The following is a 24,504-nucleotide window of genomic DNA, read 5'->3' on the forward strand; positions in this document are numbered from 1 at the left end:
GGACAAGAATTTCAGACTGCATTTCTGGGACTGAGGAGGTGGGGAGATACTGAAGGACAGCAGAAGCCTAGACTGGAGGCTACGGGCTTGGCCAGGTGGGGCTCGGATTTCCTACCTGGGATGGGGTTTGGAGAAGAAACTTTGTGCCAGCTGTGATGGTATGGAGTGGCAGAAGAGAGGCTGGTCTACATATTCACAACATAGATTAGCCGATTTTTGCAAGTAGAGCAAGAGTGGCCCTTCAAACAACTGGATCAAACTTCTTAAAAGAATTTTGGTGCCTTCTTGGTCCAGAATTTGAACTATATCAATATATTTCTACTTAAGACACTTTTACCCTTCATACCTTGATTTTCTTCGTCTTTGCTGCTGCACGACCCTTTTCTGGACTCTTCTTCCGCTTCTTGGGTTTGGTTCTTCTAACAGTTAAGGTGATGCTTGTAGGTGTGTGCTGTGTTGCTGTGTACAACACAGTGGAAGGAGAAAGCTCCTCATCCCAGCTTTCCGTTGCACTGCTATCCCCACCTGGAAAAAAGTTATTTCATAGTTTACACATTGTGCAAACAGTCTCAAAAGTGCATTAAAAGCAGCTTTTTCCTTTACCTCTACTCCATGTCCAGGAAGTCATAACTTACTATTAACTGTGTCATCTTTAGAACATAAATACCCACCTTCCTTATGAAATCAAGATTCTTTCTATATCACTGGATCAAGCATAGAAACCCTGTTCTACATCATATATACTTTTTCCCTTGGGGTGAGTTCTCAAGCTCCATCGCCTCAATGTGTAACACAGTAAAAGGATCTCATTATTTGGTGTGTGTGCTCACAAGACATATATTGATTACTTCAGGGCTAAAATGTTTTTGGATACATTAATTCACAACAAGAGAAGTACAATGTGCTTGTAAGAGAGCAGCTTTCTCTTCATGAAGAGTTAGGGACCATGGGAACTTACAGGAGTTCTTGAGATGATTATGTAAACTGCAAAATATTTATCTGTCAAAATATGGGCCCAACCCATTTTCAGCTCACCTGATATGTTGTCCTGCTTCCGCCGATGAAGTCTAATAACCTTCCCCCTGCTCATTCCCCTAAAGAGGGAAAATAAACTTAAAGTAGTCCTTCCAAGAGCATGCAGCACATCCTCACACACGTGGGAGATGTGTCTCTGCGTATACTACCCCCTTCCTCCCACCTACCAAATGTTTCCAGGACATTAAATTTCATATCAAATTCAATAGCTTTAACATCAATCTCTCATTCCTTGTTGTCAGCAATTCTCACCTAGTGCAGAGAATTCGAGCCAAGGAGCACTAAGGAATCATCTACATTAACAAACACAAGAAAGAATACTTTGAGCTTTTCCCTACTAGTAAGAAATCCTAAACCCAGCAACCCAGGCTTGAATTGAGATGGAGCATGATCTTACCTGCACTTGTCACAGTTGAGAAGGAAGCCATCCTGAGAAAGACCACAAGGACACCAGGTAGGAACAGTCTCTCCTTCAGAGTTCGGGCTGTCTCCACAGCGTTCCTCTACGGGCGACGGCAGGCCATTCAGGTCAGAACGAGGGATGATCGTCTGGACAGGGGGAGAAGCAGGAGGTGTCGGAGGAGGAGGGGCTCCGTAATTATGATCCTGAAAATAAGATTTTTTAAATCAACAGTGTCCAAACACTGGCCCCTCTCTCCCCTAAAGTATGGTACATATGGAAAGAAAGAAGAAAGTAGTACCCTTTGTTTTTTGGCTTCAACCAGGAAAGTGATAAAACAAAATGCCAAGGTCAACTGGGACATAAAAACAAGAACAATGATGCAGGGCTAGACGTCCGCTGGAGGCAGGGAAGTGCAAAAGGGGCAACTTCGTCATGCTGCATATAAACATTTCAAGAAAGTCACAATGTATAAGAATGGATTACACTCCAGGAAGATCACTGCTCTGGAGAGAAACAAATGCATACTCACAGCATAAGGCAGTCCTCGACACCCATGCCTCTGAGTGGTCCCATAATTATGAGTGGAATACACGCTCTTCTCATTAACTGCTGGACTAGCCTCCACAGATTCAGGGCTGCACAAAGGCGAAAAGCAATGCATGATAGCATAACACCTAATCTTCCCTTAAACTAAGACTTTAACTTCCCATTCTAACCCCTCCTCTTTCCACAACCACCAGCCACTAGAATGAGAGAAGGAACTCAGTGAAACAATCTGATTAACATAACTAAGCCTATAAATAACAGGAGTGTTATTAAATGTGGATTTGTGTGTAACATGAAGCCAGTACAGGCAGATGTCTCAAGGCAGGCACCTGGAATACAAGGTGTCCCTAATGACAAACACAAACGTACCAGCTGAGCAGGGAGTTTCCCCTAGAGAAGCCACTCTGGGCTGGTTTAGACTCAGAACTATTCTTCTTAATTGGATCTCTTAATACTTCCATGAAACCTCACATGACATTTGCAGTGAGTGAGATGATGAAAGTGCCTTCTGCACTGCCCCAGGGACCAGGCCCTCTTCCATTCACTACCAAGACAGGATACCCTGAAGAAAGTACAGGTAAAAACAACGGCATCTTATATTTATCATACCTCTCATCTGGATGAACCCCCAAACACCTTTCAAATATTAGAGTAATAATTTCTCATCCACCAATGACATGCAAGCATATCAAGGACACAATTACTTAACAGCTGCATGGTAATACCACAGAACTTCAAAATAATCAAAACTGTGTTCTCAGAAGTTATTGTCTACTGATAAACAGTTAAGAGTAGTAGTGGCTACCATTCTGAATCACCAATTATTTTCCAGGTGCTTTGATATACATTAATTTATTTACTCTGTAACTAGTAAACATGGTAAATAGCACCCCATTTTTACAGAAGTTGAGGTGGTGAGATTGTGACTTCAAGGTCACACACTGACAGAGCCAGAATTCGAAACAATGTCTAACTCCAAATCCTGTGCTCTTTCTACTATGTCTAACTGGTTTGGAAAACCAGGACAACATTCTATTTTCAAAAATTTAAGTAACCAGGCTTATTGAGAAACTTGGCTTAGAATCTTTTTATACCCTCATGAGTAGAAAGCAAACTGTTCAAGTGTAACTTATTAATATAAAAGAATTATAAGTGAGTTCAAATTTAGAAATTTAACATAAGCCTTTACTTGATAATGAAAAGGCATAGGTAACAAAGGACAAAATACAAGTTTTGGGAAAAAAAGAACTTTTAACTCTGATTGTTACCTGGTTAGATTTTAAGGAATTTTGAAAGATAATTAAGGAATATAATCATATGACTCTCCTGAACTTAGTAATAGATTATCTGTCATTTATGTTAACTAGAACAGAGATTAACAAATCAGAAACTCCAAGGACATGTATTAACTTAGCCTTAGAGATGAAAGGGTCTTTTAGGAAATCAAATAAGGCATAGTTTGCTTTAAGGAACATACATTTATCCTGCTTGGAAGTATACAATATACTGGACTTGGCAGGAATAAAGTGTGCAGTTCAATGTGGTGCAATGTCAGCTGAGAAGTGAGGGATAAAAGAAAATTCTGAGATATATCCAACTCACCCAGTTATATGCTCCAAAACTGTGAGAAGGGATCTTATTAATAACAGCAAAGGTAATTTCTAGGTGAAGAAGAACTTTAGACATAGGAAAGTATTCTGTTAGTGAAGTGCATGCATTTTATTCTTTAAGAGTGTCTGCAAGATGGGAACTGGGGTGGGAGGTACATCAAGAATGCAGGTCAGTATTCTTGAGAAAAGATGATCTGACATGGCTCACTGAGAGGCAATCAGCTCTGAGTATTAGGAAACAGGTGGGGTTTCCTAAATGAAACTGAAGGCACACAAGCATTAATAAAATGAAGGTAGAATTTAGTTTCTATGATGGACAGTTAAGAGAAAGTAATAACTTTCCACAACATTGTTAATTCACTAGATAAACAAGTATTCCAAAGAGCTGTACGTATTTTGTATAAGATATTTTGTACCACTGAAGACATGGGGTGAAATATGGCAGCTGTTTATTAGAAATGGAGTTTTTCTGGACGGGAAAAAGGAATGTAGCATGAAATAAAATATGGCCATGGAGATGGAGCTATGTTGGTTGTATCTTACCCATCTCCAAACTGGGTAAATATGAACATATGCACTTCATGTGCAAGTCTAGGGAATAAAAATAAAATGTATATTGTGGAGGTTAAAAGGCCATCCCACTGGACAATACTTCCTAGTAAAGCACAGCATTTAATATATTGCTATGCGTGCGAAATACTAAAATTTAAACTCATTATCTTTTGATGAGAAAACTGCAATTTCCATAGTGGTTATTAATTAGTTACATGTTGACAGATAACTATACGATTTCCTAGGACAGTCCTTGACATATATATATATATATATATATATAGTCCTTGACATATATATATCAGCTTTTTTCTATATTTTAAAATATGGATTAAAAGTCTGGAGTGTTAGGATTGTGTTTCCTTATTAGCGAACCATTTTATCCAAATGTAATTACTGTCTTTCTTCCTCTATTCTTGAACTGCTATGAGAGTCGGGCACATACACAGAAGCCATGCTTACAACAGATTCGGCATCGATTGTGTTTTAAGTACAACATGCAACCTGCTTCTATAATGCTACCTCTTCGAAAATGTCTGAATCCATTTATGGCATAACTGCAAATTCAGAAAAATCCTTGCTTCTATTGTTACCTCTAGAGGTTCTCCTACAAATCCATCAGAAATGCATAATGTATACTGTTGCTATCAGATTTAAAAACCCATGAGATAAAATCTAGGTCTTTTACTTAATGGAGTATGTTGCCCTTCATACCAAGTTTAATCTTAGAGTGCCCAGAAGAGTGGAATATGCAGGAAGAGTGGAACATGCATGGTGAAACATTAACAAATATCATCTAAAATGTAACAGAATGGTACATAAGCAAATTGTTGACATTCTCTTGCTTTGTAGAAATACTAAACAACTGTGCAATTAGTTATGACAACAGTATCAGAAATCTGTCAAGAGATTACAATGAATATTTTCAGGAAATAGAAACATTGCAGTCAAATTTTTAGGCCTGAAGTCTACAATTACTTCTGGACTACCCAGCAGCATTTATGGGTGGTCATCTCTGTACTTTGTGAAAAACACCAGTTTTAAGAATAATTGCTTTAGATCTTTTTATACGAATCCCAAATTAATTTAATTTGGGGTTAATCAAATTAATTTGATTTAATCTCTCTGTAGAAATTTCTCACCACTGTTAACACTGTCTACCTGTGTGGTTTGTTAGTCAATCCATAAGAGGTAGTAACTGACTTAATAAACATCCATGAACACTACACAATTATAGTTCCTAATGCAGGAAGATTTTTCAGTACGAAATTTGGGAAATAGTACTTGTAAACTTGGAAGTCTCAGCTACTGGCATAACTGAATCTTCTTTGGCATGCAAAAAAAATGAAAACAAAACCAAAACAGGAAAAAAAGCCCTGGAGGGAACACAATTCCACCTTTCCCACCCCCCACCCTCCTTTTTATATGTGAATAAGGCCAACATTTTTCAGTTCTAGACTACCCCAGAATAGAAAATATTGCTCCTTAGGGTAGGTTCATGTTAAGACTTCCTCTTTAAGGAAGACAATAAACAGGTAAGTAATCCTAGGTGGCTTTGTGAAGAAATAAACATGCTTTTTACTATGTTCTCAGTTTTAAGGAAGAAAACCACTATTAATCAGGGATGCAGTTAAACCCAGAGCTCTGGTACAGTTGCTTTGCTTTGCTTTAGGGGGAAGAATCCCCAGGGACTATGAAAATGGCAAGAGAAACAGGGGAATTAGAGCAACACCCACCTCACTCAAGAAGTGGCTGTGGGATCAAGAGTCTGAACTGGACCTGAACATATTCAAAACACCAGGATTTTTCCAGCCCAGACCCTAATCCCTGGTACTGCCTGGAATAGACTTGGCTTCTGGGGGTGTGCTGCCCCCTAGGCCCCTTGGGTCTCTTTCGCTGGACTTTCACATCCTGGTGTAGTGCCACTTCGTCTTGAAAGGTAGGGGGCTTCCACTTCCTTTCTGTAAGCAAGGAAGATTGGGTACAAGGGAGGTAAAAGGACAAGAGGGGGAATCTGTGAGCAGGGGGAATCTTGGACAACTTAAAAGAGAAGGGATACAAAAAGCTAAAATTTTTTAAACTGTGAATAATATATAAAGTTTTATAATGAAGGCCTACCTTCATTGCCATTTGGTATTTAAATTCTTCAAGAATTGAGAGTCTATTTTAGGGATTGGGCTTTTCGACAAATTCTGAATTCCTAAAGCTGCTCTTAGCTGAAAAAAAAGTTTGGTACCACTGATTTTGAAGGTCCTCTTTCTAGGCAATGAATATTACATTAAAAAACAGATGACACTGCTTTCCATGTTTTCTATCCCAAATATCAGAAGTTCTAAGTAACCTGCCCATATAAAGTTTTAGCCCCTTTACTCTAGAACAGTGAGAAGTACATAGGAAGAGGCCTTCAAGGAAAATCAGTTGGAGAGAACTCCTGATCTCCATTAGAATAATCATTAACTCTACACAAGCAGGTAGTGACACCTACTTTATTTCAATCTTCCCAACCCATCAAAACAAATGAAAATGTAATCACTACTTTGCAAAGTTAATTCAATGATATTATTTACTAAGAAATCCACCCCCACCCCATTCTTTTCCTCCCCTTTCTAACTCTTTTTTTTCCTCCAGTTTCTATGGGCGAAAAGGGAAAGGTCTAATTAATGTCATTTACAGTGGGCTAGGCTTGGGTTTAGAAAATACTGCATACTTATTATCAGATGCCCATTAGAAAGTTATCTTCACACAAACTGGTAATGCACCTACTACCTAGAAAGTAGCACTTACTCTGATCCAGCAGCCATATCTGAGTAGGATGTATCTGGTGTGGTGACTCCCAGAGGGATTGCAATGCTCATGACGTCCAATACAGCAGAGAGTGAAAATCACGGGGTCCAATTAATGGAGACTGGCCACTCTGAGAGTGGGGGTGAGCTGCACAGCTTTAACCAACATGTTATGGACATGAGGAATCCTGCCACAGAAAAGGAAAGTATCTAGTAACCTGACAGTTCTTTAAACTTACTCTAAATGCTACAGAATATTTTTTCCATTTTTAAAATAAGCCTTTTAAGGGGTGAATATAAATAAAACAAGTACAGCAAAGGGTCTACACACTGTCCTATTTTATTGTGTACTACAATAATGTTCTACAAAATGGGGTAGCGAAAGTTGTGCTTGCTTTTCATTTTTTAAAAATTTTTTGCTTTTTAGCAAAAGGGAAAGTAATGGTCTGCCTTGCTTAACTAGTAAGTACGTTTCCACCTTTCTACAACTGCTCATGAAACAGAATTTTCTGGCAGCCTATATAGTATGTTCTAATGTAAGTAAACAGAAATATCAGAGTTTAACTAAATTCTTTAATAATTAAAGATCTTCACTTAGGGGTGCTTGGCTGGCTTAGCTTGTATAGCATGCTACTCGATCTCAGGGTCATGAGTTCAATCCCCATCTTTTTTAAGAGATTACTTAAAAAAAATTAAATATCTTCAGTTAAAGTCCCCCGCCCGGTCACAAATAAATGCAGTTTTACCAGCAGCCAACAATGTTATTTCTTCCAGATTAAATGTGATGATAAAAGAGCTCTGTTTGTATTTGATTAGATACAGCTGTTTTTGTTGCCGTCTTATGTCACAGAGCACTCTCTTCCTTTTCTTTTTTAAACTTTATTTATTTTGAGAGAGAGAGACAGACAGACAGTGAGCAGGGAAGGGCAGAGAGACAGGGAAAGAGGAAAGAATCCCAAGCAGGTTCTGCACTGTCAGCATGAAGCCCGCTGCAGGGCTCAAACTCACAAACCATGAGACCTGCGCAGAAACCAAGAACTGGTCACTTAACTGAGCCACCCAGGTGCCCCTCTTTTCATTCTCTGAAACCATTTTATTGTAACTATAATTTTGGGAGAAGATGCAACTACCTTAACTATATTTGTGAGGCAATGTCCACTACCAGGTATAAATGAAAACAGCAGCACCTGGGTGGCTCAGTCAATTAAGCATCTGACTCTTGGTTTTGGCTCAAGTCACGATCTCACAGTTCATGAGTTCAAGTCCCACATCAGGCTCTGTGCTACCAGAGCCTTTTGGGATCCTCACTTTCCCTCTCTCTGCCCTTTCCCTGCTTGCTCACTCTCTAAAATAAATAAAACTTAAAAAAAAAATGGAAACGAAATAAATAAAAACATAAACCATAAAGAGTATGGTTTCATGATAAAGAAAATTTTCCATGGAAAAGGAGAGGATACCTTGAGTTGCTGACCTATAACCAGTGGAATTTGGGAACACAAAGACTCACAAACTACTAAACTGTAAAAAGTCAAGAGTACATTAAGAGTGAGGTGCTACTTGCTGGCTAGCTCAGCTGGCAGAGCACATGACTCTTGATTTCTGGATTGTAAGTTTGAGCCCCAAGCTGAGTTGGGTGTAGAGATTACTTAAAAAAATAAAATCATAAAAAAAAGTACATTAAGAAATTTGAAGGTATGGTACAAAGGGGGAAAAATGTACTCATTATGATTTCACATTAGTGGTTTTGTATTAAGCCATTAAAGAATGAAATAAAAAGCGTTTTATGTGGGAGGGAAGAAAGTGTGAATGTTAAAGACCCAGGTTAATAATGACTGATATACTGATTCATGGAAAGACAAATGAGAAGATAAATCAAACATTTATATTAAAGAAATTTAATGCAATGAAAAGTACAAGATACTAACTAAATTCAGGGAATAATGCAAAATTTAAATGGTAGACCATGTGAGATACGTGAAATCTTTTTCGATATATGAAGTAAATTAATGTGGATAAGAAAACCAATTGTGAATAGTGAATAAGGCCAAGATCTTTAAGAATCATTAAGACAATATTAAACTTTTGTGTTGTTGTTTTAGAATATTAGAAACAGCTCTGAGCTAAGCAGTCCTCCCTGGAACCTACATTTTTAAAGAGCTGGATCTCATCAAGATCTACGACTCTCCAAATCTGAGGGAAGGCCAGACACTGGTTCCTATACAAGAAGGGGACATATTGTTGGACTTGGGGACTGAAATGAAAAAGGCAAATTTTCCTACTTTTTCTTCTCAGTTTATAAAAGAGAAGTGACTAACCTAACTCCTTAGGCCTGTCTTACGCATAAATGTTTCATTTCCCTAACAGTACCAAAACAAATTTAGGCAGTACATCCTCCAAGCCTCTGGGAAATTGAAATAAAATCTACAAATAATAGATTAGAGAATACTTAATAAGCTCAAAAAATAGTTAAATATTGGGGACTGTTGGTTACAACCCTTCCTCTAATTTTAGTATCACTCTATAACCTGAACTAAAAAGAAAAATGTAAACAAACAAAACCCAAAAAGCCCAGAAGCTGCATGGCTTGATCATTAGGTGAGTCTGATAATGATCATACCTCCCTGAATACAGAAATCTCAATCACATGTTACAACTTCAGTAAAGGATAGAAAAAAGTTATTCAATACCATTAAAAAGTCTTTGTCATAGCCATTACTATTTTGCTCATTAAAAAATGGAGGCTTCTAGAAGAAAGACAACTTAAAAACTTAAGCTGTGTTATCTTTGAGAGCCATTTTTAAAAGATATACTAAAAGGAAACAATGGGAAAATTATTACAGATAATATTTACTTAATGAATAAGTGATTAACACATTCCTTACTGAAATCTCAACACAGGTAATTTGGATACTTGATAAATTTAAGAAATATTAACTAGTTAACTATGAATTTCTTTCTCATGAATTCCTCCATCTTCCTCCTGTCTAATTTTACATGATCCTTCCTGATGAAGGCAACCATTTACAGCATGGCCACCTTGTTCTAAATAATACTTTCACAATATTAGGCTTCCTAATTCAAAACACGTTAACAAAACCAAATGGCTCATATGACCCTGAGAGTCGTTCCCTCCCTAAATAACACTCTGCAAAATATGACTATTAACATATTAACTAAAGTCATTTTAACAGATCATCTATATACAATATTTTATTATAATTACTCTAGCTTTATAAGCCAAGACTCTTAGTATAGTTTATGAAGAAGCTTAGTACTTTACCAGTTTGTTCTCTAAACAAAGTTTGGAGAGGTGTCTTAGAGTGTTAAATCTGTCTCTAGGTGGAATAATTTCAGGATATCTTTTACTTGTTAATTTCTCTGTCTCTTCCTACAAGACTATAAACTCTATGAGGACAAGATTTTTGTGTTTTATCCTCTGTTGTAGTTTCAATGTTCTAAATGGTACCTGGCACACAGAAAGGGTTTCGAGAATGTTTCCTGAATGAATTATAATCACAATGATCTCAACATGTAATTGTAGTATTCATTACAATATAAAGCTTAAAACAAATTTAAAGGATTTATCTGACTCAGTCACCTTTTTATAGACCTCCGAATATGAAGTCCCCCAAAATTATCTGCCAGTAACTCTGAAGACCTAGAAAAAGTTGGGACACAGATTAGTACAGAAAGTAGTAACATTAATAGACACAAAGAATAGAATTATACAGAATATTTTAACAGTAACTTTATGTGTTTCATTTCTACACACTAGCTTGTTAATCATCCTATATTTCATTTAGTACTATATTTTTGTCCTTTAATCAACATATCCTATTTCCCTGTAAAGCCAGAACCTAAATAATAGAAAAAAATTATTTTTATTAGACTTAAGAAGAGGAAAATATGATGTTATTTGGTAATTCTCTTTTCTTCAAATGAGAATTCTCTCCCATTTCCCAAGAGATTCTTTTTATCTCTCCTAGGAGGTACCTCTTCTATCCTGACCCCCTCCCAAAATCCAGAGGCATTTTAAAAAAACAAATGTCAGATTTACTCTCCACAATCACCTATTAAAGTAGAAGTTGATATTACCTCCCTCCCCTCCATCCTCCTATCCTCCTGTCCTGCTATAAAAAACGACTGACAAAAGGAGGCAATTCTATGTGTGGCAAACTTCATAATGGAAACATAGGGTAAACTAGAGCCTTAAATAACTTTCTACATAACTTTCTACTCTCCAACAAGTAAAGGAAAATAGGTGATTTTAGGCAGCAAAAAGTCAAATTTAACATTAACCAAAATAACGTTAATATATCTATATATGTGTTAATATATACCTAAAATGTTAATGTATCTATGTACGTGAAAAGAGCTGTTTGTGGGATTCCAGTTACCAAGCAATAGAAATGTACTTTCATGTCAATATTTTATTTACAAAAAATTGGAAAATAAACTATTCGTTAAAAACAATTTTAAAAGAGCATGCTCAGATTATAAAAATAAAAGGTATGAAGGTAATAGTAAAAGGAAGAAAAAATAAACCAAGAAAGAAGTGGACTCCTTTAGCAAAAACAAAGAAAGACGTAAGAAATGACATGAGGAAAAAGGGAACTAAATATTATGAATATACAGTAGTGGGAAAATGAATGTATCAGAACTCCAATTTCATATCAATTTAACAATTTCCAGAACAAGTCACCAGAATTCACAGGAACAGTATTAAGTTTTTGGATTCAGAAGCAGAACCAACCAGTCTCCCAGTACTAAGCACTTTTTAAAGAAGTCACCATTTACATACACATATAGTTTCTGGAGAAAATGTTAATTAGAAGATGCCAGAAGTGTTTTATAATTACCCATCTTTTTAACTGGGTTCAGAAACGGTCAACAGTCTCTGTCTGTGTCATTCTGACAGTCTCTTCTCTATGTGACTTGCTGAAAGCACAAGACCTGTGTGATCTATCTGGTCACTCTCAGAGCAGACATACAAGAAGTGTTTTAAGAACAATTCCAACAGAGATTTCAGAAAAAGAAATTGCATCAGCCAGGTGAGCCGGAAGCAGCTGGGAGACAAGGGTCCAATAAACAGCCAATCCAATGAAAGAGATTCAGAACAAGTCTGCTTCAGTAATCCTGTGAAGAGGACTGGCAGGAAGAGGAGTGCCGCTTTAGAAAGAGAACAGGCCTCATATGCTTCAGACAGTCTTTGTACTGAGGCTGTGGACCTTGGCCATTCTCCCAGAAATGATGCAATCCTGATGAACAAGATCTGCTGCCAGAGAAACAATTGTTAACAGCCTATGCAGACAGCAACTCAGCCAAGGAGCAATCTCTGATCAATTCTCTTCACAAACCCCCAGAAGCCACATCTCTTCCTCAATTTTGGTCTCTGACAAAACATATAAATGAATATACATCTAAATATATACAAACAAGCCATCTTCTCAAAACGTCCCTTTTCTTTTAAATGTTTTGGTTTTCTAATCTCAATCATCCATAAATTTTAAATACAACACTGAAAGCATTTCTACTTTTATGAATAGAATTCTCCAAGCATGTTAACAACAAGGTTTAAAAGCAAGGTATTAACAAAACGGTTGAAATTTTCCTTACTCTCATTAGAAAACGTTGTGAAAAGTAGTAGTGGCTTCCATATGCATGAAAATCACTCTGGAATCTAGGGCTCAATTATGAGATTTCAAAGAAAGGACAAATATGCACACTCACTAATTAAGAGCCAGAAAAGTATATTTTGTAGTTGTTTTTGAAATTATGTGAGGCCCAATATATTAAAGATAGGCATGTATTGCAGAAAAAGAGAACATCTCTTCTTATTTAGGCTGGCGTAAACAGTAGGTTGAATGGTGATACAATTTGCAATGCTTACTTTTCTCAAGGGCAATAATATTACTTCAGATCTTTTAAGAGGGTTAATGATTATTTTCATCCTATTGGCCACAACTTCCTATTTTGGAATCAAAATTAAAAATATACTCAATTTAAAAATCCTCCCTAGATTCCTTACCTCCAGGTGTGGTTTCTTTTCAGAGTTTTAGTATTAAGTTGTACATAGAGTACTTTTATAAAATTATTAGGCTTTCCGCTCCTCATTTACTACATAAAAGACCCTGCATACAATAACTCTCAGTTCTCAGAATTCCAACTAAGCCATAAGCTACAATCAACCAAATTTCTTCCTTTTGAAAGCAATCTCTTAAACTGGGATTCAGTAAAACACAAGCATCTAAGATGTCTCCTCAAATCAATATATTCAGCCTAATCTACTATTCTGTCTAGACTAACTCTAAAGCAATAAAAGAGCTATAGTAGTTCAAAAAGTGAATATACTTAAGTCGGGAGGAAAAAAGAATTTTTCAGAAAAATTTTCAATACGGGTTAAAATAAAATAGCCATTAATTAGTGAAAATAAAACAGCCCTTAATTAAGATCCTGAACCTGATTACTCAAAAACTTTGAGTTTGAGATATTTAAGCTGAATTTATCTTAAATATTTCTACACTTTAGTTTCTTCTTTTTGAACCACTTTACAAAACAATAAAAAGGAGTGATGGGAAAAGAATATTAAAAAGTACTATATTAAGAGGTAGGAAATCTGAGTTCTAACCCACAACTCATCTATGAATCCTGGCATTGGCTTTGGCAATTCATGAAGTGTCTCAAAGTCTGTTTTCTCATCTGTACAAAAGAATAGTATCTGTCCTGCTCACTCACAGGTACATATACACTAGCATTTGTAGCAAATAAAGAGTGGCACTCTGTGACCTTTAAATATATGTGAAGAGGAGCTGCTAACCTGAATGTGGCTAATAATTATTTTCACTATTCTCCAAAGAGTGTGTATTTTAATTTTGCTACAGTAAGTAACCTAAGAAGAGGATATGCCAGTAAATAAGGGGAAAAAAAAACAAACAGTGTAGCAGAGGTTAAGTGGTAAACATTAGAAGAATTATTTTAAAAAAAAAAAAAATTTTTTTTTAATGTTTTATTTATTTCTAGGAGAGAGAGAGAGACAGCGTGAGCAGGGGAGGGTCAGAGAGAGAGGGAGTCACAGACTGAAACAGGCTCCAGGCTCTGAGCTGGCAGTCAGCACAGAGCCCGACGCGGGGCTCGAACCCACGAATGGCGAGATCATGACCCAAGCGAAAGTCGGACGCTTAACCGACTAAGCCACCCAGGCGCCCCAACATTAGAAGAATTATTGGAAAATAAGAGATGAGCTCTAAAAAAAAGAGAGAGTGCTCAGAGATGTGGCGAAAAGTTCATTTAATTGGGATGGTATAAACTATAAATTACGATCTGAATCAAGTTAATGAAGGCAAAGAATCTAGAAGAAATTCAGGCGGAAGATAAAGAAGAAACTGGGGGTAAACAATGAAGACTAAAGAAATTTATGGGCACCTGGGTGGCTCAGTCAGTTAAGCAGCTGACTTTGGCTCAGGTCATGATCTCAAGGTTCACAAGTGTGAGTGTGAGCCCTGCATCCCGCTCTTTGCTGACAGCTCAGAGCCTGGAGCCTGATTCTGTGTCTCCCTCTCTGTGCCCCTCCCCCACTTGCACTCTGTGTGTGTCTCTCTCTCTCTCTCTCTCTCAAAAAACCAAACATCAAAAACATTTTTTAAAGAAACTCTTGTAAAAAAATTTTTTTAAAGAATTACTCTAAAGTAATTTAGAGTCAAGATAAAGTTTTTCTTTCACCTCTTCTCCTCCAACACTTGTTTATCCCTTGGTTCCTTTGCCTAAATTTATACTCCCTTTAGGGACTATTAGGCTTGGGATAATAAACAGATGTCTACAAAAGCTCTAAGTTTACTTGAACAGGAGGTAATTAAAATCCAGTTTTCAAAAAAACCTATTTTAGTCAACAGGAAGAATTTCTTCCCCCATGAAAAATTTCATTAGTGGTGGTATTATAGAGGCTAAGATATACTTAGTTGTTCTTGGAGAAAGGGGAAGTAGTTTTAGGATAAGAGTACACACCATAAATAATGAAACTAAATACTACGATCTTAAATTATTTTAGGTTGACATTGAAAAAAAAAGATGTATTTTATTTAAACCACATTTAACAATGATAAACAGATATTTACTGCAAAACTAACCAAAGATGCACAGACTCTTTCTGTCCTTAGGAAGAACCATGAACACTTTAGGGTTTCGAAGTATTAAATAAAAATGATACCCTCAAAGAACTTCCAAGAGTTCTTTAAAGAGAGATTCTCTTCAAGACTTTCTGAAGGTTCTGTCCTGCTGTGTTTGAAGCCTCAGAGCAGGCTTTTAGAGCCATGCACCACACTAAGTAAGAAAAGAAAATCTCACTCCTCTAAGTTTGCCTCATCTATACAAACTCTTTTCTTTTTCTTTTTTTTTATACAAACTCTTTTCATTTTCAAACCCTGAAACGGGAACCCTATTTCTTTACTCCAGATGAAGTGGGTTGTACACTACGAGGCATTAATACCTGTTATACTTTCAGTATTTGGGCAAAATTCCTACAGTTCATAAAAAACTTAGGAATTTAAAGTTTAGAATTGAATTTATCATTTTACAGGTGAAAAAACAGAGTTACAAAAATATTAACTGGGGGGGGTGGGGTGCCTGGGTGGTTCAGTTGTTTGAGTGTCCGACTTTTCGTGTTGGCTCAGGTCATGATCTCATGTTTTTTGTGAGACAGTGTGGAGCCTGCTTGGGATTCTCTCTCCTTCCCTGCTCCCTCCCCTGCTCACTTGCACATGGTCTCTCTCTCAAAACAATAATTAAAAAATTAACTTGTAAGAAGCCAGAAACACAAAGTTGTGGCACTCAAAAGAAAGAAAATAAGGGGTGCCTGGGTGACTCAGTCAGTTAAGCGTCTGACTTTGGCTCAGGTAATGATCTCAGTTCGTGGGTTTGAGCCCCATGTCAGGCTCTGTGCTCACAGCTAGCTCAGAGCCTGGAGCCTGTTTCAGATTCTGTTTCTCCCTCTCTCTCTGACCCTCCCCTGCTCATGCTGTCTCTCAGAAATAAATAATAAATTTTAAAAAAAAGGAAGAAAATTAAGATTGTAAAGTATAGCTTCTATTTATTAAGGTAATTAATGTTTTTTTTTCCCCTCAAAGTTTATTTGAGAGTGTGTGAGTGAGAGTGGGAGAGAGAATTGCCAGGGGCCATGACTCAGGGCTCCGACTCATGAACCCGGCTCATAAACCATGAGATCATGAAATCAAGAGTTGGATGCTTAACTGACTGAGCCACCTAGGCACCCCTAAAGTAATTACTGTTTACTTTAGATAGCAACACCTGAATTAAAACAAAATTTAAAACTTAAGCATCAATTATTATTGGTACACACACAAGTCCAGATTAAATTTCCTGGCTCTCTTGGGATTTATATTATCTAGATTTGCCAGTTTTTCTTCATTCATTCAACAAACATGAAATGAGTAACTACTATATACAAAAACTATGTTAAGTGCTATTTTAAGATGTTTCTCTTACCCAAAGTAGGAGAGGGTAGGCAACTTACAAACTTTTTAGGCTTGCCTATGTGCCAAGTATTGCATTTTCGCAACCATGAAGGGGGGAAAATACTGAAGTGTGCCTCTACAACTAATGGTACTGAGTCATTCTGAAGAGAAAATAACACCCTCCCCTCAAAGAAAGCAACCCCAAACCACTCCACAGTTTACCAGTGACACAGAGGCGTCTCTTACAGATTTTTATTAATCTCTTGAATTGTTTAGACAAGACTTATCACTGACTGTCTCATGGAAAATTCTATTAAGAATGAAGGATAACAGGGGCGCCTGGGTGGCTTAGTCGGTTAAGCGTCCGACTTTCGCTTAGGTCATGATCTCGCGGTTCGTGGGTTCGAGCCCCGCGTCAGGCTCTGTGCTGACTGCCAGCTCAGAGCCTGGAGCCTGTTTCAGTCTGTGACTCCCTCTCTCTCTGACCCTCCCCTGCTCACGCTGTCTCTCTCTCTCTCCTAGAAATAAATAAAACATTAAAAAAGTTAAAAAAAAAAAAAAAAAAAGAATGAAGGATAACAGGCAGCAAGCACCCCAAGCACACAAACAGAACCTGACCATACATGTTTTGTGATTATTAGGCAGACCAGGTGGCTAAGTATATAGCAATAAAGGAATTTAAAGCTTAACAATTTGATATGCAAACTAGAGACCCCTCCCCAACTAACAGCTGTATCTTAATTCTTAACACATTACTAAGATAATAAATGGTTGTACATTTATTACAAACATTACAAAAGAATAAAAAGTAGAAGTAAAATTCTCACATTTGGGAAGTGGAATTAACTTCCCAAAGATACTCCAAAAATAAAAATGATAACTCTACTGCTCTGTAATCTGCTTTGTTCATTTAGCAGTGTGTTTTAGACATCTTTCTATATGCATATGTACAAATTTACTTCTTCCTCTTAAATGCTGGCACAGTATTCTGTCCTATGGATCTACCTTAATTCAAGTCAATCCTGTGCAGGTTTAGATTGTTGCTCATTTTCCATAATATAAACAAGTGAACAGTCACGTACATATGCCTTTCTTTAACATACACAAACATTTTCTTAGGATACATTCCTAGATGTGGAACTGCTAACATGTTATGAAGCATGTATCAGAGAGGTCAAACCACCATTGAAGTCAAAATCATTTTACACAGTCCTACAGAGTGTGAAAGCTGGTCACTTTTTCTCAGAAGGTTTTAAATAAATGCAATTCTAACTCTGCTCATAGAGTGAGTTTTCTCTTCTGAAGACTCTACATTAGAGAAGGCTCTACATTCTAATTCTAAAAGAAAACCCTAAATTGAAAGTTAACTGCAAATTCTCAATAATTCTGATGCACTATTAAGACCGAATGGATGTGCTATTGTCCTGTAAAATTCTTATATAGTAAGTAAGAGCTCTCAGTTGCTTCTTCACTAAACTTCGGCTGAGATCTTCAAAATAAAATATAAATAAAGCATTATTTCAGAACCAGAGCATTTTCTTATGGTTGTCCCATGAGATAACTTTTAAGTTGCACCAAGATCTCAATTTTCTTCTTCCAGTAATGAAATGAATTATGCTAGCCACTTGTAACCTGGCTGGCATGCCATTTGCAGGGTTCTGATGGAACAATTTCAAGTAATATGGAAGATTTGAACTCTCCAGTTTCAAACGAGTTATCAAAACTGTTCTAGGGGTGCCTGCCTGGCTCTGTTGCAGGAGCATGTGACTCTTTCTTAATTTTTTTCTTTTATAGTTTATTGTCAAACTGGTTTCCATATAACACTCAGTGCTCATCCCAACAAGTGCCCTCCTCCATGCCCATCACCTCCCTTCCGCTCTCCCCCACCCCTATCAGCCTTCAGTTTGTTCTCAGTATTCAAGAGTTTCTCTCATGGTTTGTCTCCTTCCCTCTCCCCAACTATTTTTTCCCCTTCTCCTCCCCCATGGTCCTCTGTTAAGTTTCTCCTGTTCCACTTATAAGTGAAAACATACAGTATCTGTCCTCTGCCTGACTTATTTCGCTCAGCATAACACCCTTGAGTTCCATCCACGTTGTTTCAAATGGCCAGATTTCACTCTTTCTCATTGCCATGGAGTATTCTACTGTCAGGAGCATATGACTCTTGATCTCAGGGTCGTGAATTTGAGCCCCAGGTTGGGTGTAGAGATTACTTAAACAAATAAATTAAAACACACACACACACATACACACACACACACACAAAACCCAAAAAACTCTGTTCTGGCAGTTCTGCCTAATAGTATAAAATAGGATATGCTTCATTTTAAATGACATTTGGAAAGAAAAAAATTTAAAACTCTAAGAGGCTTATTGATACTAAATTACTAAAAAAGCCAAAATATTGACTAAATTTTTACCATGCCTGCAAATTCAAGACACCCATTTGGTCCTTTAAGCCCTAGATAAATGAGGGGGGAAAAAATGAAAAACAAAAACCAAACCAAACCAAACCAAAACACAGAAACAACCTCTCCTTTTTGTGGAGCTGGCACTAGCGCCTGACTGAGAGCCTAAATGCAGAGCTATTCTTTCTCCTTTGAAATGTTTAATACACTGTATTTTACCTATCCATTCACCAACATTACTCAGCTCTTTACAATTTTAAGGGTGCATTATAGGAACTGATCTCACTACCTGTGGGCTCTCAACCCTCCAATTTACTCTACGTTCTTTCATTACTTTAACCATTCTAGAGCATAACTTTGATCATTATCATTCCATTATTAGAAATCTACTATGGCTCCCAATTACCTACTGGGTTAGTTCAAACTCCTTTGCCTGAATGGAATAAGACCTCTTTTGTTAATATCTATTGTTCTTCAAAATTATGTTCATACTACTTACTTATCCTGGTGTTAATTTTTGCATCTTTTTTAAAAATGGCTTTAAAAAAAATGTTTATTTTTTGAGAGCAAGTGAGAGCACAAGCAGGGGAGGGGCAAAGAGAGAAGGAAAGAGAGAAACCCAAGCAGGCTCTGTGTTCGAACTCACGAACCATGTTAAATGACTGAGCCACTTAGGCACCCTTATTTTTTGCATCTTTAAAACAGACTGGCATTGCCTGGGTGGCTTAGTTGGTTAAGCGTCTGACTTTGGCTCAGGTCATGATCTCGCGGTTCCTGGCTTGAGCCCCGCGTTGGGCTCTGTGCTGACAGCCAGCTCAGAGCCTGGAGCCTATTTCAGATTCTGTATCTCCCTCTCTCTCTCTCTCTGACCCTTCCCTGCTCATGCTGTCTCTCTCTCTCTCTCTCTCAGAAATAAATTTAAAAAATTAAAAAAAAATTAAAACACTGTATTATGAAAAATTCCAAACAAGTACAAAACTAAAGAAAACCCTGTAATGAATTCATAAACCTTACCCAGCTTTAAGCAATCAATTAATGGCTAACCTTACTTTATCTGTAATCCCTTCCACAGAATTATTTTACAGCAAGTCCCGGAAAGAGTTGTACATATCACATCTGCTGAGTGGAGCTGGCCCTCGTTTGTTGTAAAAATGGGTGAAAGGGGTCTGCCTATAATGGTAGGTAGTGTGATTGAGAAAAGCGAACATTTTTTGGCAAAAGTTAAGATGGATAAAGAGGTTAATGTAATTCATCAGTTGACAGATTTGCTGAGTAATGTTTAGGTTTTGCAATTATGTACTTATGGCTATAAAAATGTCTTAATCATTTTTTCTAAAGAAAAAACACTATCAGTGATTATTTTTTTTTGACAGGAGTTTGTTGATACAATTTCTTGTGTTCTTAGGAATGCAAATTTCTCCTTATAGCAAAGCTAACTACAAGTATACACATGATCCACAGCTGTTAACACAGCATTTTATATATGCTATATGCCAATAAACAAAAATGAATAAAACACAGAACACCCCAAAAGTAGGTAAAGTGTGATATTCCATAAACCTGTGTATTAAAGATAAGTTTCTTAGAGCACTTCGAGCAAGGAGAGTCTTAGTGATGACAAACTTAAGATACTCAACTGAGGAGCACTTTCCAGTCAAAAAAGAATTCAATAATAATGGTTTCACAGAACAAAAGCATTTGGGATGTGTATCGATGATTCTTATTTAAACCACAAATTATATCTAAAGGTCCCTATAGTGGAAAATAAGTTCAAATCACTGTCAATGCAAATATATACCACTACACATTTTATTACCAAGCTACTCATCATAAGCTATATATCAATAGCAATAAAATTAAACTTAAAGTAATTTGTAATTTAAAATGCTGACAGGGCCCCTGGGTGGCTTAAATTGTTAAGCGTTCAACTACAGCCTGGGTCATAATCTCACTATTGGTCGGGCTCTGTGCTGAGGGCTTGGAGCCTGGAGCCTGCTTCTGATTCTGTCTCCCTCTCTGCCCCTCCCCTGCTTTCTCTCTCTCTCTCTCTCTCCCTCCCTCCCTCAAAAATAAACAAACATTAACAAAATTTTTTAAAATAAATAAATAAAAAGTGACCATGATAGAAGACAACAATCAAGTCAAAGATACAGAGATATACATTGTTTTGCCTAAGCCAAAAACAAGCCTGCATTTACTCATACAGTAGGTCACTGAGTAATATGAAATCTTTGAAATGATGAGTACACTGTTGCCCTAGAAGCCCAAGAGGAGGAATATCTCTGGACCAAATAGCCAGTGGTGTGTTATGAGACACAGGAAGTTAAAAGTGCCTATTATGCAGAACAGAAATATTTAACTTGTGGATTGCAAAAACATTTTCTGTAGACATCTTAATATGAAAAATGATTTTAAAACCTTGACACAAATGCTCATCTTTGATCCAATTTCAATAAACATCTCAGCTGTATTTAGGCCAAAATTCTCATTTGTTAATTAATTCTTACAATAAATTAGCCCCAGGACACTGACAAAATAGTACTTTTTAGTTAATGAATCCAATTGGCACAGTAAGCAGCTCCAAATTCTTACACAAAATATAAACACTATATACCATGCTAAGTTTTACCAGTCATTTTATTGTCTCCTTTAATCACCTCTCTTGGTTTTCCTGTCATATCATAATTTGACCCTCAGCAAAGCCCAAATTCTAGCAATGAATGAATAAGTACAGTAAAATACAAAGTATCTTAGGTTCACAAGCTATTTTCCCTTTTAGTTAAAACATCTATTTATAAATTTATCTTTTCCTCATGTAAAATATTTCTAAATGCTGAACATTACTGTTTTTGAATACTGCATTTCCTTTTCCAGTACGAAGTGACCGATGTAAAGACTAAGACTTAAAAAAAAAAAAAAACCTTAATCCCCAGATTTGACAAATCTCTTGGAGACAACCACTGATAACTTTACGTGAGTGGTTCTCAATCTTTTTGGGCAAAATGATATTTCAAAAGTATAAAGAGGCGCCTGGGTGGCTTAGTCGGTTAAGCATCCAACTTCGGCTCAGGTCATGATCTCACGGTTCATGGGTTCGAGCCCCGTGTCAGGCTCTGTGCTGACAGCTCAGAGCCTGGAGCCTGCTTCAGATTCTGTGTCTCCCTCTCTCTCTGACCCTACCCTGCTTACGCTCTCTCTCTCAGAAATAATAAAAACATTTAAAAAAAAGTGTAAAGATTTAGGGTGGATGGGAGAATAGGTGAAGGGAGTTAAAAGAGAAAAAGTTCCAGTTTAGGGGCGCCTGGGTGGCTAAGTTGGTTGAGCATCCAACTCTTAGTTTCAGCTCAGGTGATGAACTCACGGTTCCTGAGACTGAGCAAGGAATCTGCTAGAGATTTTCTCTCTCCCTCTCTCTCTGCCCCTCCCTAGCTCATGTGTGTGCACACTCTCCATCTCACACTCTCTATCAAAATAAATAAACTTTAAAATAAAAAAAAACCCCACCCAGTTTATAATATAAGTAGGTCATGGGTATGTAATGTACAGCATGGTGACTATAATTAAAATATTACGTTGTATATCTGAAGGCTGTTAAAAGAGTAGGTCTTTTAAGTTCTCAGCACAAGAAAAATTTTTTGCTAACCACATGAGTTGGTAGAGGTTAACTAGATTTACTGTGGTGATCGTTTTGCAGTGTATGCAAATATTAAATCGTTATGTTATATAGCTGAAACTAATGTTATATGTCATGTATATCTTAATTTAAAAAACCTTAAAATTTTTTTTCATGTTTATTTTTGAGAGAGAGAGAGAGAGAGAGAGAGAGAGTGTGTGTGTGTGTGAACGGGGGAGGAGCAGAGAGAGAGAGGGAGACACAGAATCCGAAACAGGTTCCAGGCTCTGAGCTGCCAGCATAGAGCCTGATGTGGGGCTCAAACCCATGAACCATGAGCTCATGATCTGAACTGAAGTTGGATGCTTAACCTACTGAATCACCCAGACACTCCTAAAAAATGTTTTTAAATGATGCCATTAGTGTGGGTCCTAATCCAATATGACCAAAGCTTACAAGAAGAAGAAATCTGGACATATGAAGAGCCACCTGGGAGGTACATGCCTATGAAAAGGCAGCAGGAGGGCAGCCACCGGCAAGCTATGTAGAGAGGGCTCAGGAGAAACCATCGCTGCCAAACACCTTGATCTTGGAATTCTAGTACAGAAATTTTTATCTGTTTCTTAGGAAAGTACAGTTAAAAAAAAAAAAAGGTATGAATTTGGTATTGCATTAGATTCTTTATAATTGGGGAACCTGCCCCACAAAGTACCAATGTTGGTAACAAAAATTACAGAGAACTGGTAATACTTCTGCACAATACTCTTTCTTTTTATGTCCTTAGAGACCACTGTCTATTTTGGCATGACAGGACTAAACAAATGGTATTAGTATAAGATGGTAAATATATAAGATGGTATTTACTAAGGGTGACAAAAAAGGGAAACAAGGATCCCTGCATAAGAAGATGTCCTCACTTTGATCTATTAGGCACATGGGTGGCTCAGTCAGTTAAGCATCTGATTTTTGATTTTGGCTCAGGTCACGATCTTACAATTTTATGAGTTAGAGTCTTGTGTTGGGCTCTGCACTGACAGTGAAGAGTCTGCTTGGGATTCCTTCCCTCTCTCGTTTGCACTCTCTCTCTCTCAAAATAAATAAACTTTAAAAAAAGAATCCATGAAGATTGAAGATTATGTTTCAACTCTTCCCCCATCTGTATATGAAAAGCAGGAAGGAAGTCTAATAGGGTCTCCATTTGTTCCAGTATCAATATTCAAAAATCAATCCCCGATATAAACCAGCTTGTTATCGTTTTTCTAGCTGATTTCAAACTTAATACTTCTTAGCTATTATTTGAACACCCCTATGAATCCCTACCGATTCTTCAAAGGAGTTGGTATTTGCCAATTTCTTCTTTGAGGGAAACTATAATGAAGGCTTATTTGGCTACTTCCTTATTTTAATATAAAAACACTAATTTACAAGCCAAAAAAAAAATTAAAGACACATGTGGGTGCTGCCTGTCACCATTCTTTACTCTACTGAAACATAAATTCCTTTAAAAGTCTTGTGACTTCTAGGGGTGCCTGGGTGTGCTCAGTTGGTTAAGCGTTCTGACTTCGGCTCAGGTCACGATCTTACAGGTCGTAGGTTCGAGTCCCGCATCGGGCTCTGTGCTGACTGCTAGCTCAGAGCCTGGAGCCTGCTTCAGATTCTGTGTCTCCCTCTCTCTCTGGCCCTCCCCTGCTCACACTGTCTCTCTCTCTCAGAAATAAATTAAAAAAATATATTAAAATTTTTTTAAAAAATAAAAAAAAATAAAAGCCTTGTGACTTCTAGACCTATTATTAATGCCTTCCATTTTTTATTTCCTTTTAAATAAGTCTTTTCTTTTGGAAAAAAATTATTGAGTTTACCAAGCACAACTGAGTGTGAACCTATGCCAAGTTGATACAAATACAACTAAATAGACTTCAATCTCTAGTAGCTAAATTATGAATTCACAGATTATTTCTTTTAAGAAAAAAGTACATTCATAGGTGAGCTTTGTGGTAGTTTGCTGTCTGGCCTGGTAGATCAAAGGAGGGAGCAACCTTTTCAGGCTAAAGAAGAACCAAGTAATCAAGCAACTCTCTTTATTTTTT

The 24,504-nt window shown here is 37.2% G+C and overlaps 1 protein-coding gene across 10 annotated transcripts in view; it reads right to left on the minus strand.

Moving 5' to 3' along the window:
• Nucleotides 1–24,504, minus strand: part of SETD5 (SET domain containing 5) — an 84,751-nt gene that overhangs the window by 39,358 nt on the left and 20,889 nt on the right. For 2 of the 10 annotated variants that reach the window (XM_039231287.1, XM_039231285.1), the window contains exons 1-7: nt 6,931–7,013; nt 5,883–6,107; nt 2,354–2,546; nt 1,968–2,073; nt 1,433–1,584; nt 1,036–1,094; nt 347–525 (exon numbers count right to left, since the gene is read on the minus strand). In XM_039231287.1, the coding sequence (XP_039087218.1) occupies nt 347–525; nt 1,036–1,094; nt 1,433–1,584; nt 1,968–2,073; nt 2,354–2,445 (588 nt within the window). In that variant the 5' untranslated portion in view covers nt 2,446–2,546; nt 5,883–6,107; nt 6,931–7,013. Of the gene's footprint in view, nt 1–346; nt 526–1,035; nt 1,095–1,432; nt 1,642–1,967; nt 2,074–2,353; nt 2,547–5,882; nt 6,108–6,264; nt 6,363–6,930; nt 7,118–10,527; nt 10,588–24,504 lie in introns of those variants that run through there. The other 8 variants (XM_039231284.1, XM_039231279.1, XM_039231286.1 and 5 more) reach the window with 6 other exon arrangements.

Source organism: Hyaena hyaena, unplaced genomic scaffold (genome assembly GCF_003009895.1).
Source record: "Hyaena hyaena isolate Hyena2069 unplaced genomic scaffold, ASM300989v1 scaffold_56, whole genome shotgun sequence".
NCBI lineage: Eukaryota > Metazoa > Chordata > Mammalia > Carnivora > Hyaenidae > Hyaena > Hyaena hyaena.